The sequence below is a fragment of the Equus asinus genome, chromosome 2 (assembly GCF_041296235.1).
Source record: "Equus asinus isolate D_3611 breed Donkey chromosome 2, EquAss-T2T_v2, whole genome shotgun sequence".
NCBI lineage: Eukaryota > Metazoa > Chordata > Mammalia > Perissodactyla > Equidae > Equus > Equus asinus.
Window position 1 is genome coordinate 134,029,563 of NC_091791.1, and position 14,248 is coordinate 134,043,810.

General features: G+C 51.1%; 1 protein-coding gene across 2 annotated transcripts in view; it reads left to right on the forward strand.

Moving 5' to 3' along the window:
- The window catches only part of IGDCC4 (immunoglobulin superfamily DCC subclass member 4), a 37,941-nt gene that overhangs the window by 3,592 nt on the left and 20,101 nt on the right, over nucleotides 1-14,248 (forward strand). For both annotated transcript variants that reach the window (XM_044764701.2, XM_070499934.1), the window contains exons 2-4: nucleotides 5,991-6,341; nucleotides 7,030-7,171; nucleotides 13,357-13,493. In XM_044764701.2, the coding sequence (XP_044620636.2) occupies nucleotides 5,991-6,341; nucleotides 7,030-7,171; nucleotides 13,357-13,493 (630 nt within the window). The remainder of the gene's footprint in view (nucleotides 1-5,990; nucleotides 6,342-7,029; nucleotides 7,172-13,356; nucleotides 13,494-14,248) is intronic.

Sequence of the window (14,248 nt, forward strand, 5' to 3'; positions counted from 1 at the left end):
GACAGGGATAGGGACTGAGCCGGGGCTGGAACCAGTCTCCTGGCTCTCGGAACAGCCACACTTTCCTGGGGTCCGGTACACACAGACCCTGGTTCAGTCTCTCTGCTCCCCCTCCCCCTCCCAGGAGAAGTTCTCAGCTTTGGGCTTGGCCCCCTCCATCAGTCTGTCTGGGCTCTGGAACCCACCCTCCTCCACCCATCCCCACTTGCTGCCTCCTGTTCGGCCTTCACTGTTTCTGAGGTACAGCAAGCAGACTTGACACGGAATTCCAGATGTGGAACAGATGTCACTGCCAGGCAGGCAAAGGGGCTCCCAGCTTCCCGGGGTCGGGGGAGGAGTAAGAGTGGCTCTGATGGGGGAGGACCCCAACCCCAGCCTGGTCAGAGGGGCGTGATGGGAGCTGGAGGGTAAGGAAAACCAGAGGGATGATGTTCTGGGCTTGACGTGCAGAGAAATGGAATCCTTGTCTTATAGACTATCTGGACTGCTGCGGCTGAGGCAGCCCCTGGATTTGAGGGGCTGTGGGGGGGGTCATTGGGGTCAGGGAAGCAGAGGCTCAGTGAGCTCTCTCTCAGGTACAGACTTGAGCATGCAAGCTGGTGCAGAGCCCAGACTTCTGGATGGTTCGATGAGGGGCTCATTACCTTGTCACGTAGTTTGGAGACAGAACTCTGGCAAGTGAGCAGAGCATACAGGGAGACAGAGGTGGGCACAAGAGGAAGATATTTTTAATCATTTAAGAACATGGGAGGTAGTGCGCTCCCCAGTGCTAGTAATGTTTAAGTACAGTGTTTCAGTGTGAATTTGCTGTTCTGTCTCTGTGCTTTCTTAGCATCTTGTTAGGTGTCTGCTAGGCGCCCCATAGTGTGCTGGGCAGTTTCCACATATATTATTCACGTCATCGCCAGCCCTGAAGGGAGTTCCTGTAATTTTTACAGATAAGGAAATTAAGGCCTGGAAAAGCATGAGTGACTCTGTGTCTTACCTTTTTGAGTGTGTCTCTGCATGTCCACTCATCTGTTCAAGGATTTGAACGTTTGAATATTTTAAATATTTGAATATTTATTGAGCACCTACTATGTGCCAGGCACTGTTTTAGGTATTAGAGATTTAGAAAGCTCACTAGGACATAATCTCCAGCTGTTGCCTAGCTGGGGAGAAAAGCAAATCAAAAATCTAAAATGACAGCTGCCATGACGGAGGTGCCCAGGGTTCTGTGGGGCAGAAAAAGGAGAGGCGTCTAAGTCAGACCCAGGGATGGCACAGCTTATAGGGAAAGGGAGCAGCACGAACAACACATGGAACAGCAATGTGCTTTCAGAGAACTGATGTGGTTGGGTCTGGTGGGGACAGAGCGTTGAAGGGAACAGGAGGTGGGCAGATCGGGCTGAGTGTGGCTTTGCTGTCAAGTTGACTGAGGCTGAGCCACTCTCCTCAGGATCACAGATGAAGGGAGCCCTGCAGCCTTCCCTGTGTCCCAGGCCACCATCCCAAGCTCTCCTTCCAGCTGTTGGTGGGAGGGGCTTAGTGTGTGGTAAGGGAGGTGGCTAAGGTGGGGGGCGGGGAGTGAGGTTTCTGGAAGAAACTAACTTGTGTCTCCTGGGAACGGAGAGTAGTGATGGTGTCATGGAGAATTGCCCCTACACGGAAAACAAGTTGTAAATCTGTTGGGCTCTGAAATTCAGCAGTGACAAGGCACTGATGTTTGTGGCAAGTTCTTGGCTTAATGAAGGAGGCATCTCGGCTTTGTTCTCCTCCCTCCCACTCACCTGTTTCCTGAGAGTTCATTGAAAAATGGCACCCTGGCTTACACCAGGCCCCACTAATGCCACGAAACAGCATTGAGCTGGCCCTGGGGCTCAGCAGTGAATCTCCTTTCTGTCTGGGTTCTAATTGGCCTCATAAAATCTAATTTATCCTGTAAGTGGGTAAAATAATCTGTCAGAAAAAGGAGATTGAGAGATGGCCCTGGGGCTCCCAAGCATAGAAGCTGTGTGTGTGGCAGGATCTCACCCAGCAGACTGAGGAGAAGGGACTGTGGGAGAGGGAGGCCCCCTCGAGGCAGAGAGCTGGCAGGCAGCAAGTGTCCACTGCGTCCCCTGTCCCAGTCCTGAGAGGGACAGCTGAGAAGTGCTCATGGGAGGGGCTTTGGGGTCAGCCCATGGCAGTGGGCTTGGAGTGGCAGGAGAGGGGTGGCCATGAAGCCACTGGACAAACAAGGCCCACTCCCCAGAGCATCACTTTTACAAAGAGATTTGGTGGTGTGGGAACCATGTTTATATTAAAACAAACATAGCTGTGTAATGCAGGAGAATGCAAAATGTGCCAAAGGTTTAAAAATAAAAACAGTTCAGGCAGTCCGCAAGCCTCCTGAGTATGCTCTCCGCTGCTGCTGGGAGAATTTTGGTGAAAATGAGAAACGTGGAGACTCTTCATTTTAAGACTGGGGAAACGGAGGCCGAAGGGAAGAAAGTACAGACCCAAGGTCATACAACAAATGATGGACCCAGGACTCTGCTCCAGGCCAAAGCTTGTCCCACTGCATCTCATTGTCCATCTAGATAAGAAGAAGGACGGGAAGGGCCCTCCAGGTGTCTGTGCGGTGTCTGCTGGGGAAGGCAGGGTGGCTTCCTGGAGGGCTGGTGCCTGGGCTGAGCCCTGAGGAGGCGTGTCCTGGGCTCAGAAGTTGGGCTGGGCACTGAGGCAGAGAGAACTCTCTTATTTGGGAGCCACTGTCTCCTCAATGCTGGGTTCATCCTCAGAAGGTCAAAGGACAGTTTCCCCAGGCCATTCCTCAGAGAGATGAGACCCCTTTTCTGTGCCTCAGTTTCCCGGTCTAGAAAATGAGGAATCTCAGGCTTTGCAGACATTTTAACCAACATGGGCTTCTGGCACAGCCCTGTGCTATTTGAGGGAGACCCCCAGTTCTCTCCAGATCTGCACCCCTGTTGGGTTCTCATTCTGCCTTATTGTATGAGGAGCTGGGCTCCTCAGAGGTGGGGAAGCCAGACATCTGCTGATCCATGAATATTCAGGAAGGGAATCGGAGCCTCCTCTGGGCTCCCGAGCCAGCCGCCGGCCCCTCTGGCCACCGTCCTGCCCGCCAGAGCCCAGGCTGCTGACATACCCAGCAGCTGCTAGGGCCCCAACTGTTCGCATTGTTTGTTCAGCGCGGCAGGGGATTTTCCAAGCCCCGGACATGCTTTGGGGGGCGGGGAGGCTGCCGGAGGGCTCAGGGATTCGTGTTATGTGGGGCTTTTCTCCCCTGAAACTCAAACTGACTGCTCAGCGGCTGGAACGAGGCATTTGGAAACGACTGGGCTGACAGCCTGGGCTGGCCTTCTCCCTACCCTGTGTTTGAATCATAGAATCAAGGGCCTCAGAGAGAGAAGGGACTGGATGTTACGAACAGCCACTAGCATTTGTACAACCTTTTGCCGTGTGTTTAAAGAGTGAGCCTGTTCCTTGAGTGAGGTCCATTTGGCTCCAGGCTGGAGCCCTGACGTACAGCACCTTGTTTAATCCTCACAGGCTTGCTAGTATCATCTTCATTTTACAGATGTGGAAACTGAGGCCCAGAGAGGTTAAGCGGCTTGTCACACAGCTGGTAGGTGGAGCTGCGAGACTGGGCGCTTGATCTTCTGTCCCAAGGTCAAATGCTCTTTCCCCCACAGCACATGGCCTGCAGTGGTGGGAAACGCCGGTTTGGTTTTCCCAGTTAGAGTGGAAACTGGGTGAGGGCAAGGGCTACCTTCTCCTCCCTGCATCCACTGGTAATGCTGAGCCCAGCTGTGTAGCTGGACATGCCAGCAGGGCCTTTCTGATGGATTAAGAAAGGCAGAGGCCTGGTAAAGACGCCATCTGTCTGTCCGTCCTTCACACAGCAGTATCAGAGCCCTGGCCTCTGCCCTGGCCTCCTGATCTCAGCCACTTGGGACTTCTGTTTGTGCCTCAGTCTTGTTCTCCTTTGAGGTTGGTGGGAAGGGAGCCTGGGGACGGACAGGAATTCTAAGTGTGGGCATCTCTGGGTCCAGGTGTTGATGAGCGTGGCAGATACCAGGGTGCATCTGTTCGGGTGTGGATGGTTGTACACAGTTTTGTCTGTGTTCAGATGATGTTCTCTGTTTCCTCAGGATTGGATGTGTCCAGTTCACTGAATAGTCCTAAAATCATAGACCCTCAGACATCACCTACTACATTTGCATAAACTAAGGCCCAGAAGGAGAAGTAACTGGCCCAAGGTCACACAGCTAGACTGTGACAGAGCTGAGTCTAGAACTGAGGGTTGTCTGATTCCCGAGTCACTGTGCTTTCTACCTGCCCCCACATGGCTCTGTCAGCCCAGACCTGCCTCATGATGAGTATGGGCCGTTGTCCCCTCCTCTGTCCCTGGTTCACTCTCAGACACACCGTTCTACCTTGAAGGAAGGAGTCAGGCCAGAGGATAAGAAGGGACCTTGGGCCATTGAGCTTTGAAGGGACAGAGAGGCAGCAGGTCAACGTTCTGGAAGACACAACTGAGATAACCAACCATTTCTCCGTGAATAATGGTTACTGGGTGCTACTGAAATGCTGGTTAAAATAATCAGCATTTTCCCTTGTGTGTTTTTGCCCTAACCCTGGGATGGCATTCCCGTCCTCCAGTGTTCCTCTACTCTTCCCTTTGTGGCAAGGGCAGTGTTGGAGCTGCAGGCTCTTCTATGTCCTCTGGAGGGAAAAGAGCCCTGGATGGGGTCAGGAGACTGGGTTCTGGGTCTGGCTTGCCATGTGGCCTTGGGGAACTTAGCTGCAGGAAGCAGTGTTTAGCTCTTCTCGTCACTGGGGCAGAAGAGACAGCTGGCCCCCAGATGCCCCATGAACCAGGGAGGCCCCTCTTGGGCTTGCTCTGAATCTAGCATGAGTCTGGCCCCTACCTGATGGGGCTGGAGCTCTTAGCTTTGCCCAGTGTGGTCTACTCACTTTGTCCATTGTGGGGCAGGAGGGGGACTTCCCATCATCCAGGTGACTCCACAAACCAGCTGAGATTTATTTTTGTTTTGTTTATTCAAGATATATATGTATACACACACGTGCACTTTCTCACACTCACAATACATTTTCAGTGATTCTTAGGTACAGTGCTTTTCTAGCCTATTGTCTATTTTGGTTGGGTAATAATGGTTGAAATGATCTCTAAGGTTCCAGAGATGGGAATGACATTACTGAGCCCCGTTCTGTGCCAGGTCAGACACTGTGCTATACTCCTTTCCCACACATCTTCCCATTTAATGTCATAACAGCCCCATGAGGAAGGAATTCCTATGTCTTTTTTTATTGAGATGCAGTTCACATACCACCAAATCCACCATTTAAAGTGTGCAAATCAGTGGGTTTTAGCGTTTTCACAAGGTTGTACAACCATTACCAATATCTAATTCTAGAAAATTTTCATCATCCAAGAAAGAAACCTCATATCTGTTAATCATCCCTCCTCATTCTTCCGTCTCCCCAGTCCCTGGCAGCCATTAATCTACTTTCTGTCTCTGTGGATTTGTCTATTGTGGACATATCATAGAAATGAGATCATACAATATGTGTCATTTTGTGACTGGCTCCTTGCACATGGCATAAGGTTTTCAAGGTTCATCCACATTGTAGCATGAATTAGTGCCCCATTCCTTTTGATGGCTGAGAATATACTTATCCATTTGTCAGGTGATGGGCATTTGGGTTGTTTCCACTTTTTGCCTAATATGAATAATGTTGCTATGAACTCTGATTTTTTTTGTGGATGAGGAAATTGAGCAGCCGAGGAAGATGGGCATGGAGAAGTGCAGTGGTTTGCCCGAGATCACAGTAAGGGGCAGAGCCTGGATCCAGACATAGGTGTTTCCATGAGTCCACTTTCTCCGTGATTTGCCGCAGCCGCTGGTTGGGTGACTCAGTTGCTTGGGTCGGTGGGAGGTGGGAGGACACACACTGATGGCCCTGGTGCCCCCTCCTCTACACAGGGGAGCTGCCGTTGCCCCCGGAGATGACTGTGGAGCTGAGCTGTGGAGCAGGGCCACTGCAGGTGATCCTGGGCCCAGAGCAGGCCGTGCTGCTGGACTGTAGTCTGGGTTCTGCCGCTGCCGGACCCCCCACCAGCGTCACGTGGAGCAAGGATGGAGGTGTCCTGCCAGAGTATGACTACCTGCGCCTGCTGCCCAATGGCTCCCTGTGGCTGTCCCAGCCGCTATCACCCGCTGGCAGTGATGAGGCAGCCCCCGGGGCCTCTGAAGTCATCGAGGGCAGCTATTCCTGCCTGGCCCATGGCCCCCTAGGAGTGGTGGCCAGCCAGGCTGCGGTGGTCAAGCTTGCCAGTAAGTGCCAGCAACTGGGGGCTGAGCTGAGACCCACGAGACCTTGGGTGTGGGAAGTGGGATCTGCAGTTAGGTGCTTGCACAAAGGCTTATCTCTTGAGCCCACTCCCCTTTCCCTGCCTCCCGTCCTGCTCAGCGAGTCCCTTCCTGGTATTGTCTGCCTCACTGCTCAGTAGTCCCTGTTCTTCTCCACTCCTCTGTTCCTCCTCCTTTTCTTTCCCTTTGAGTTTGAGAGTCTAGAGTTGTGCTCTCCTCCAGGAAGCCTGCCAGAGAGGGTCAGGGGCACAAAGGTGCCTCCTCAGGGAGCCCCCCACCCTCACAGCAGGTGGAGTGTGTGGCTTCATGACCCATGCTCCAGCCCACCCCCAGGGGGCTCTCAGGAGGCACAGACCACCATGAAATAATTTTCAGGCCAGAAGAAATGTGCATCTCCCTGTAGTCGGACCATCAAGGTGATGTCAGGCAGGGGGACATTGGAATTCACCCTGCCTGCAGCATCTGACCAACGATCACCACTTCTTACCCTCCGGCTGCCTCTCTACTGTGTCTCTGTTGGTCTGAATTTGCTCGTATTTCTATTACCCTGTGTTTCTTTGTCCATGTGTCCGTGTGTGTGTTTCACTGTCTCTGCTCGCTGTGGCCTCTCTCTCTCGTGTCCCTGCCCCTGTCTTACTGTCCTCATCCCCAGCACTCGCAGGCTTCTCTCTGCACCCGGAGTCTCAGACGGTGGAGGAGAACGGCACAGCTCGATTTGAGTGTCACATTGAAGGGCTGCCAGCACCCGTCATTACTTGGGAGAAGGACCAGGTGACAGTGCCTGAGGAGCCTCGGTGAGTGGCCTGTAGGGGTGTGGGGAGCGGCTCCCAGTGGGCAGGCCAGAGAGGGCTCTGGGATGTGCTCAGGAGCTGGGATTCTTACAGTCAGGGTGGCCCCGTTTGCCCAAATTGACTAGGAGCCAACCACCACCTGGCTCTCAGCTCATTTCTGGTCCTAAAGAGAAGTTGGGCAAGATTTTGCTCCTTGGGAGGAAAGCCACCCACCGAGCTGTGGAGCTTGAGTAGGGAGTAGTGATAGAGTCCTTCAGAGCATATCTAGTCCAACCCCTTGCTTTATTGCAAAGGCAACTGCGGTCCAGAAAGGAGCTATGTTTTACCCAAGGCCACCTGGCGAGGCATCGGCAGAACGTTCGTTGTTGGCTCAGGTTTTCTCTTTGCAGAGATCCTCTGGAGTTCCTACCCTCCATGCGTAACTTCTCTTCCTCTGTCAGTTCCATCCAGTGAGGTGCAGCATCTGATAGATGGGGTGTGGAGGTCCTTCCTGCTTCACCCTCTTCTCTCCCCATAAAGGCAGCGGGTAGGCGGAACAATCCCAGGGGAGCATTTGTCGGGTGGAAGAGAAGCCGCAGCTCCACTCAGGACTTGATCCCCACGGTGGCCTCCTGGGTGGCTCAGATGTGCACACCGCACGACCAGATGGGGCAAGGCTCTTTTGCGTTTATGGTCTCTGAATTGGTCTCGTGGCTTGGTTGTCACCCCGTGGATTCTCACATCTTGGAAATGCGACTCCAGAGGCCTTTCCCAGCCACCCTACAATCCTCTCCCTGTGTCTCTCTAGCTGAGTTACCGGCTCGCTCTCTCCTTCCCTCCTGGTGGAGGTGAGGTTCTGAAATGCTGGTTTCCACATCTCCCTGCCCTGGGACTAACCCATCTTGAGTGTGTTCAGTTGTCCCAGCTCCTCTGACTTCTGCCCACGTCTAGGTAGGGGTGAAGGTGTAGGAGAGACTTCTGGGTGGAAAAGCCACAGGACACATCCCTGCAACAGTCGTGAGGGAAGAAGGATGAAAGGTCAAGACATAAGGGACCCTGTGGACTTTGGCTAACTTTTGGTTTGCCCCATTGGTCCTCAGCAAGTTGCTCCTCACTCAGCTTCATTCTCCCCATCTATAAAATTAAAGGGGGGGAAAAAAATGAAAGAGTTGGATCAGATCATGGTTTCCCAAAGTGTGTTCTTTGTAGAACATTAGTCCTAAAGATGCTCCTTGAAAAAAGTATTCTGTGATTGAATAAGATCAGGAAACTGCCTATAGCTCTCCCTCTTGGAGTTGCCAAGGCCCTGATGAGTCCTGTACTGAATGCCTGTTAGACTTGTTTAACCAAGGGCTTCCTGGACTCCCTTGCCCAGAGCCGCTCTTGCAGCAGCCCTGTGAGCATCCCATGGACGAGCGTTCCAGGGAGCGGGCCTTCAGGATGCTGACCCAGCCTTTCCAGCACTGACAGTTTAAGTTCTCTGCCTTCCTAACTGCGGGGCCTCTCACCACTGTTCGAGGGGTGCTCCCTGGAAGTGGCTGGTGAGAACCAAGTGAGAACCCACTTGGCAGCCCCCAGAGAGAGTGGGAGAGAGCAGAAAAATCTGCCTGCATTGAGGTCACGACAGGCACTGCTTAATGAGAGCTATGTTTTCTCACTTAATCCTTCACATTATCCTTCAAGGTAGGTGTTTCTTATTTTTCATGTTTTCCTCCATTTACTTTTAGTTTATATTCCTAGTCGATCCATTTTCCAAATTCATAGAAACAAAAAAGAAGCAAAAGTTACTCATCATCCTTTCACCCATGTAAAACCACTGTTAGTTCTGATGTCTATCCTCTGGATTTTTTCCCCCTATGTGTTTATAAATATTTCCTTTAAAAATTTGGATTATATTGTGCCTACTAGGTTTTTTGTTCAATCATCTTTTTCTCAAAACAAAAATGGGATTATATTGCAACTTTTACTTTTTTTCACTTAACACATGAGGAGCATCCTTCCCAATCTGTACGTATGGTTGTGGCAGATATTATCTGGATTGTTAAATGAGGGAACTGAGGATCAGAGACAGAAGTAACTCACCCCAGGTCACACAGCTAGTGCCCAGAGTGTCGGACACTGGAGCCCCAGTGTGGATGACACATAAGCCTCTTATGATTTGGTGGTTGGGGTGGGGAAGCTACAGGCTCTGTAGAAGTTCCTGCTGTAGATGGGCTTAGAGATCAGGTGGTCCAGCTGTGACTTAGCAGAGAAGTTACTTCCCCAAAGTTTCTCAGCAAAAGGTGAGTTCAGACCTCACCTCCCAACAGCTAGTTCAGGCATCATTCCATGAAGCCACAGTCCTCTCCCAAGAGGCTGGAGCTGCCAGTTCTTGAGTTCTTGGAGTGTTTGCCCCGGGTCCTCTGAAAAGTGATCCTCATCTATAAATAAGCCAGGCTCACATGTCCCAGCACATTGTGTGGGAGGAATAAAGAAATGTCTCAAACAGCAACTTGATTCTGCCCAAGGTATGTATTTTCACACGTGCCCAGATATAGTACATGTGCAAATACGCTATTCATAAACTCAGCCCAGTGGTTGGAAGGAGACCATATGCCTGGGTGTAGGCTGTGCACATGTGCAGTTAATAAACACACTCTCTCACGGTATATGTACATATTTTTGGAACTGATGGTGAAGACTAGACATTGAGGCAATTCCCTGGTACTTATGCTAATTTCTAGTGATAGGGGATCATTTTTCTTCCATGAGAACCTGTAATCAATGAGAGCAATATTCCCCAAGTCCCAGGCATTCACAAACCCCGTTCCTAATTTTGGCCATTCCTAAACCATTTATACAATCACTTACTTAATACATTTCCTTAAATCAACGTTCTCTTTTGTAACTTTAACATGTACTGAAAAGGAATCTTATCTTAGGGCAGCAAAATGGAAAACCAGCAACACTTACCATAAATAGAAGGTAGCCATAAAAATGAATACATAACCACTGGAATAAAAAATGTGTGTCTGGATCCACTTGAAATCATTTTGTTATCACCATTCACTCACACTATAAAAACATGGCGCGAATGGACTTAAATACCGTAGGCTCCCTCCTCCAGTCTTCTGCCCTACCCATCTCCTGGTATCCATCATGCCTGTCAACCTCATGTGACCCTCGGCTGGTGTCCCTTTTCCCTGGGTGGATCTCTGAAGGGCTTAGGGTGGGTGCTCCTTGGCCCTCAGCAAATTCAGAGCAGCTGTGTCATTTCTTCTGCGTTCTTGGATCCCTGGGTCCAAGTGGCCTTTTGGGGTGGGAGCAGAAGGCTCGAGCTCAGGCTTGGAGAAAGAATGATCCCTTCCTTTTGGGTAGAGGTTGCTTTTCACTCTATGATTCTATTTTGTTTTATTTGAAACTTGAATTAATTTTAAAATGATGAAATATACCAACTTAAAGGGAAAAAAAGTCACCTACCAACTGAACACAGACAGCTATTACTCTTTTGAGTGTTCCTTCCCAGTCTTTAAATATGTGTACAGTTTATACCATTGTAAACATGTATTTAGAGTTTGTGATTCATAAATAGTGTTTATATCCATTATCTAATGTGGGCTTCTAACACATTAAAAGGGTAAGGGTTGTGAAGTAGGCAGGACAGGAATTATTTAACCCATTTTTCAGATGAGAAACCTGAGGCCCAGACATGGGATTATCACTTGCTGAAATCACATATGTTGGACCCATTTCTCTCCACATTGCCACAGCTGCTTCTCCGTTACAGCCCGGAGTCACAAAAGAAAGTGTACAAGGACACATGCTTCTTTCAATTTAAAATTTTAAAAGTTTTATATTTCCAAATAAATATTCACTGTAAAAAAAATTTTTTTTAAACACAACGAATTAAGAGTGCCCGTAACTCCACTCCCAGAGAAAACCTCCACGAATGACGTGAGCTTTACCACCCTTGGCTTTTTCTGCGCATATCCTAACGTATCATTTATCTACTTTCCAAAAATAGAATTGCTTCATAAACATTGTTTTGTGACTTTTTTTTTCCACTAACCAATATATCTTGGACATCGTTCTAAGGACAGAGCCTCTAAAAACACATTTTAACAAAACAGAAAAGATTTTAGATGAACACCAAAAGTGGTTCCATCTCGCTTTTGTTGGCTGCAGCAAAAGCACCACATCCAAGGAAAGGTCTCCATTCTTTCCTCCCTTCCTGCCTTCCTTCCCTCCTTCCCTCCTTCCTGCCTGCCTTCCTTCAACACACATAATTAAGGAAATGTGACTTGTCAAAGGAGGTATTGGCTCTTGGCACCTAGAACAGTTTCCCTGGAAAGACACAGAACCTTTGGGGTTAGGAAGTGTGGGCAGCTCCTGGCGGGAACCCTGCAGGCATAGTCAGCTAGCTAGACTGGAGGAGGGGGCAGGGGTTTGGGTGCAGAGTACAGGAGGTGGAGGAGACCTGGATGGGGATGGGGGCCTTGTTTCCCAGATGGGTCCTGCTTGTCCTTTCCCATCAGATTTTCCATGGCAGTACGCTGGGGCCTGGCCCAGGAGTTCCCCTCCAGCAGCCTTTGCTCCTTGTCGCTTCTCCCCCACGGGCCCCGGCACTGACACAGGAGTTGTTGGAGCTGAGAGTGGGGTGCTGGGGCCGATGTGCTTTTGCCTGTGGGGTGAGGGAGGAGTGATGCAAGTTTACGTTTTTTCTCTAAGTCTTTGGCCAACAGCAGGTTCCCAGGCCTGAGGCCTGAATTCTCTCCAACACCCTTGAGCTAGTCCTCTCCTGTGTTTAGATTTTCTCATACCCCAGTTCCCATGAGCCAAAGGATCTTCATCAAGTGCACAGCTGCCCTATCCCTCTCTGACCTTGGCCCAGCCTACATCCTGGGGCCAGCACTGTTTTCTCTGTTGAGAAACTAGACTGTCAACCTGGAGCTGACCCTGCAGGGACCACAGTTGGAGGATTCAGGAGGACCCGCTGACCCCCTGCTTGGGCCAGAGCCCAGTTGGCTCCCCACCACCCCGGCCCCCAAGGACACTTCCCTGCCCCAGACTGTGTTGTCTCTCAAGCAAGGTCTCTGAGCCTTTCTAACCTGAGCTGATTTTCAACCCTCTCACCAAGAGGGCAGAGAACACCACCCTCATCCATCCTGCCCCTCCTCAGTAATGTGTGTGTTGACTGGGGCTTGCTGGGGACCACATCCCTCTCAGTGGTGTTCTCGGCCGTCTAATGGCTGCTGAGACTGGCAAGTGGGACGAACATGGGATTTGGCACCAGAAGACCTGGGTTCAAGTTTTAACTCTGCTCCAGCTGTGAGGCCCCGGGAAAATACCCTCCCTCCGAGCCTTAGTTTTGTCACCACTAAAATGAAGATGTGATCCCTTCTATCTCTTGGGCTTGTTTCTCGAGAGTCAGATGAGATAGTGTGAATAAAATGGATTTCCTCATGGGGCAGAGGAAGTAATACAGGCAGGGGTAAACAAATTCAAACTGTGTAGAAGCCTGTCTAATAAAAAGCAAGCCTCCTCCCACCGTCAGCTCCCAGGATCCCAGGTCCCCTCCCCAGAGACAACCACCATTACCAGGGGCATTCAGTGCAAGCATAAAAGTGTGCATGTCCCCCACACACACTGTTCCGCACTGTACACATTTTGGAGATCGTCCTACATCGGCACACATGGAGCTGCCTCCTTTTTAACAGCTGCCTAGCATTCCATCGTATGCACGTAGCCACGCCGAGTTAGCTAGTTCTTGCCTGCAGATGGACTGGGATTGTTTCTAGCCTTTTGCTATTACAGTCAGTGCTGGAGTGAACATCATTAAGCATACATTTGTGTACATGCATGAGAATATCTGTGGGGTAGAGTTCTCCAAGTGGCATTGCTGGGTGAAAAGACACGGGCAGGTTTGATTTTAAGATGTCACCAGCTTGCCCTTGAAAGAGGGTGTATTGATTGGCAGGGCCACCGACAAGACAGGAGTGCCTTGCCCCCATCCCCTCATCCACATAGGGTGTTATTAAACCTTTTCACCTTTGCCAGTGGGATAGGTGAAAATGGTATCTTATGGTTTTAATTTGCATTTTTAAAACAGTGAGTGAAGCTTGAAAGTGAGATGCTGTAGGTATTTCAGGCTGGAGCGGGCCAGCTTGGGCACGACACCCTCCCTGCGGAGCTCCTGCCCACCTCACAGGTGCCCTCTCCCCTTTCCCAAGGCTCATTACTCTTCCCAACGGGGTCCTCCAGATCCTGGACGTTCAGGAGAGTGACGCAGGCTCCTACCGCTGTGTCGCCACCAACTCAGCCCGCCGGCGCTTCAGCCAGGAGGCCTTACTCAGCGTGGCCGGGAGAGGTAAGGAGTCTGGCTGGGTGGGAACACCTGGGGGTTTCTGGAGTCTGCCACCTCAGAGCTTGGAGGGCCTCAGGAGGTCCAAGCCCTGCCTTCAAATAGGTGACAGGGTATTAGTCCCATCAGAGAAGTGAGGCAATGAAGCCCAAGGAAGGCAGTGCCACCTAGCAAGTCAGAGAAGGAGCCGGGGCTGGAAACCAAGACTCCCTCCCGGTCAGGTTCCCTTCCTGTGGAGGCTGTGTGTTCCCTTGGGTTGGATTAGCATCCAGGACTGGGGACAGGGGTGGGGAGGTGAGGCATCTGAGGAGGGTGTCAGTGCCCTGAAGCCCTGGTTCCCACCCCTCTGTGTGCCCTGAGGGCTGTGCTTCGCCCCTTGCTGCTTGCTGTGCACAGGGAATCTGGCTCTCTGAGGTCTGGTGCTCCTGTCCTCTCCATTTCTCTCAGAGGCTCCTGCCCCAATGAGATGCAGAAGGAAGGGCACAGGCTTTGGGGTCGGAAAGGCCTGGTCTGAATCCTGGCTTATCTACTCTCCATCTGTGTGACCCTGGGCTCATTATCAAATGTCCAGCGCAGGGAGGTCGTGCGAATAGCTGAGATTAAGAGTGGAAAGTGCCTGGCACCTAGCAGGTGCCCAACAGATCTTACTTCAGGCCTCCCCCATGCGCCTCTCACTTGCCTCCCTTTGCCATGGCATCTCCCCCCACCCCTGCCCCTCTGAACATCTCTTCCCATCCCTGTCCTCCTCTCCCCACCCTTCC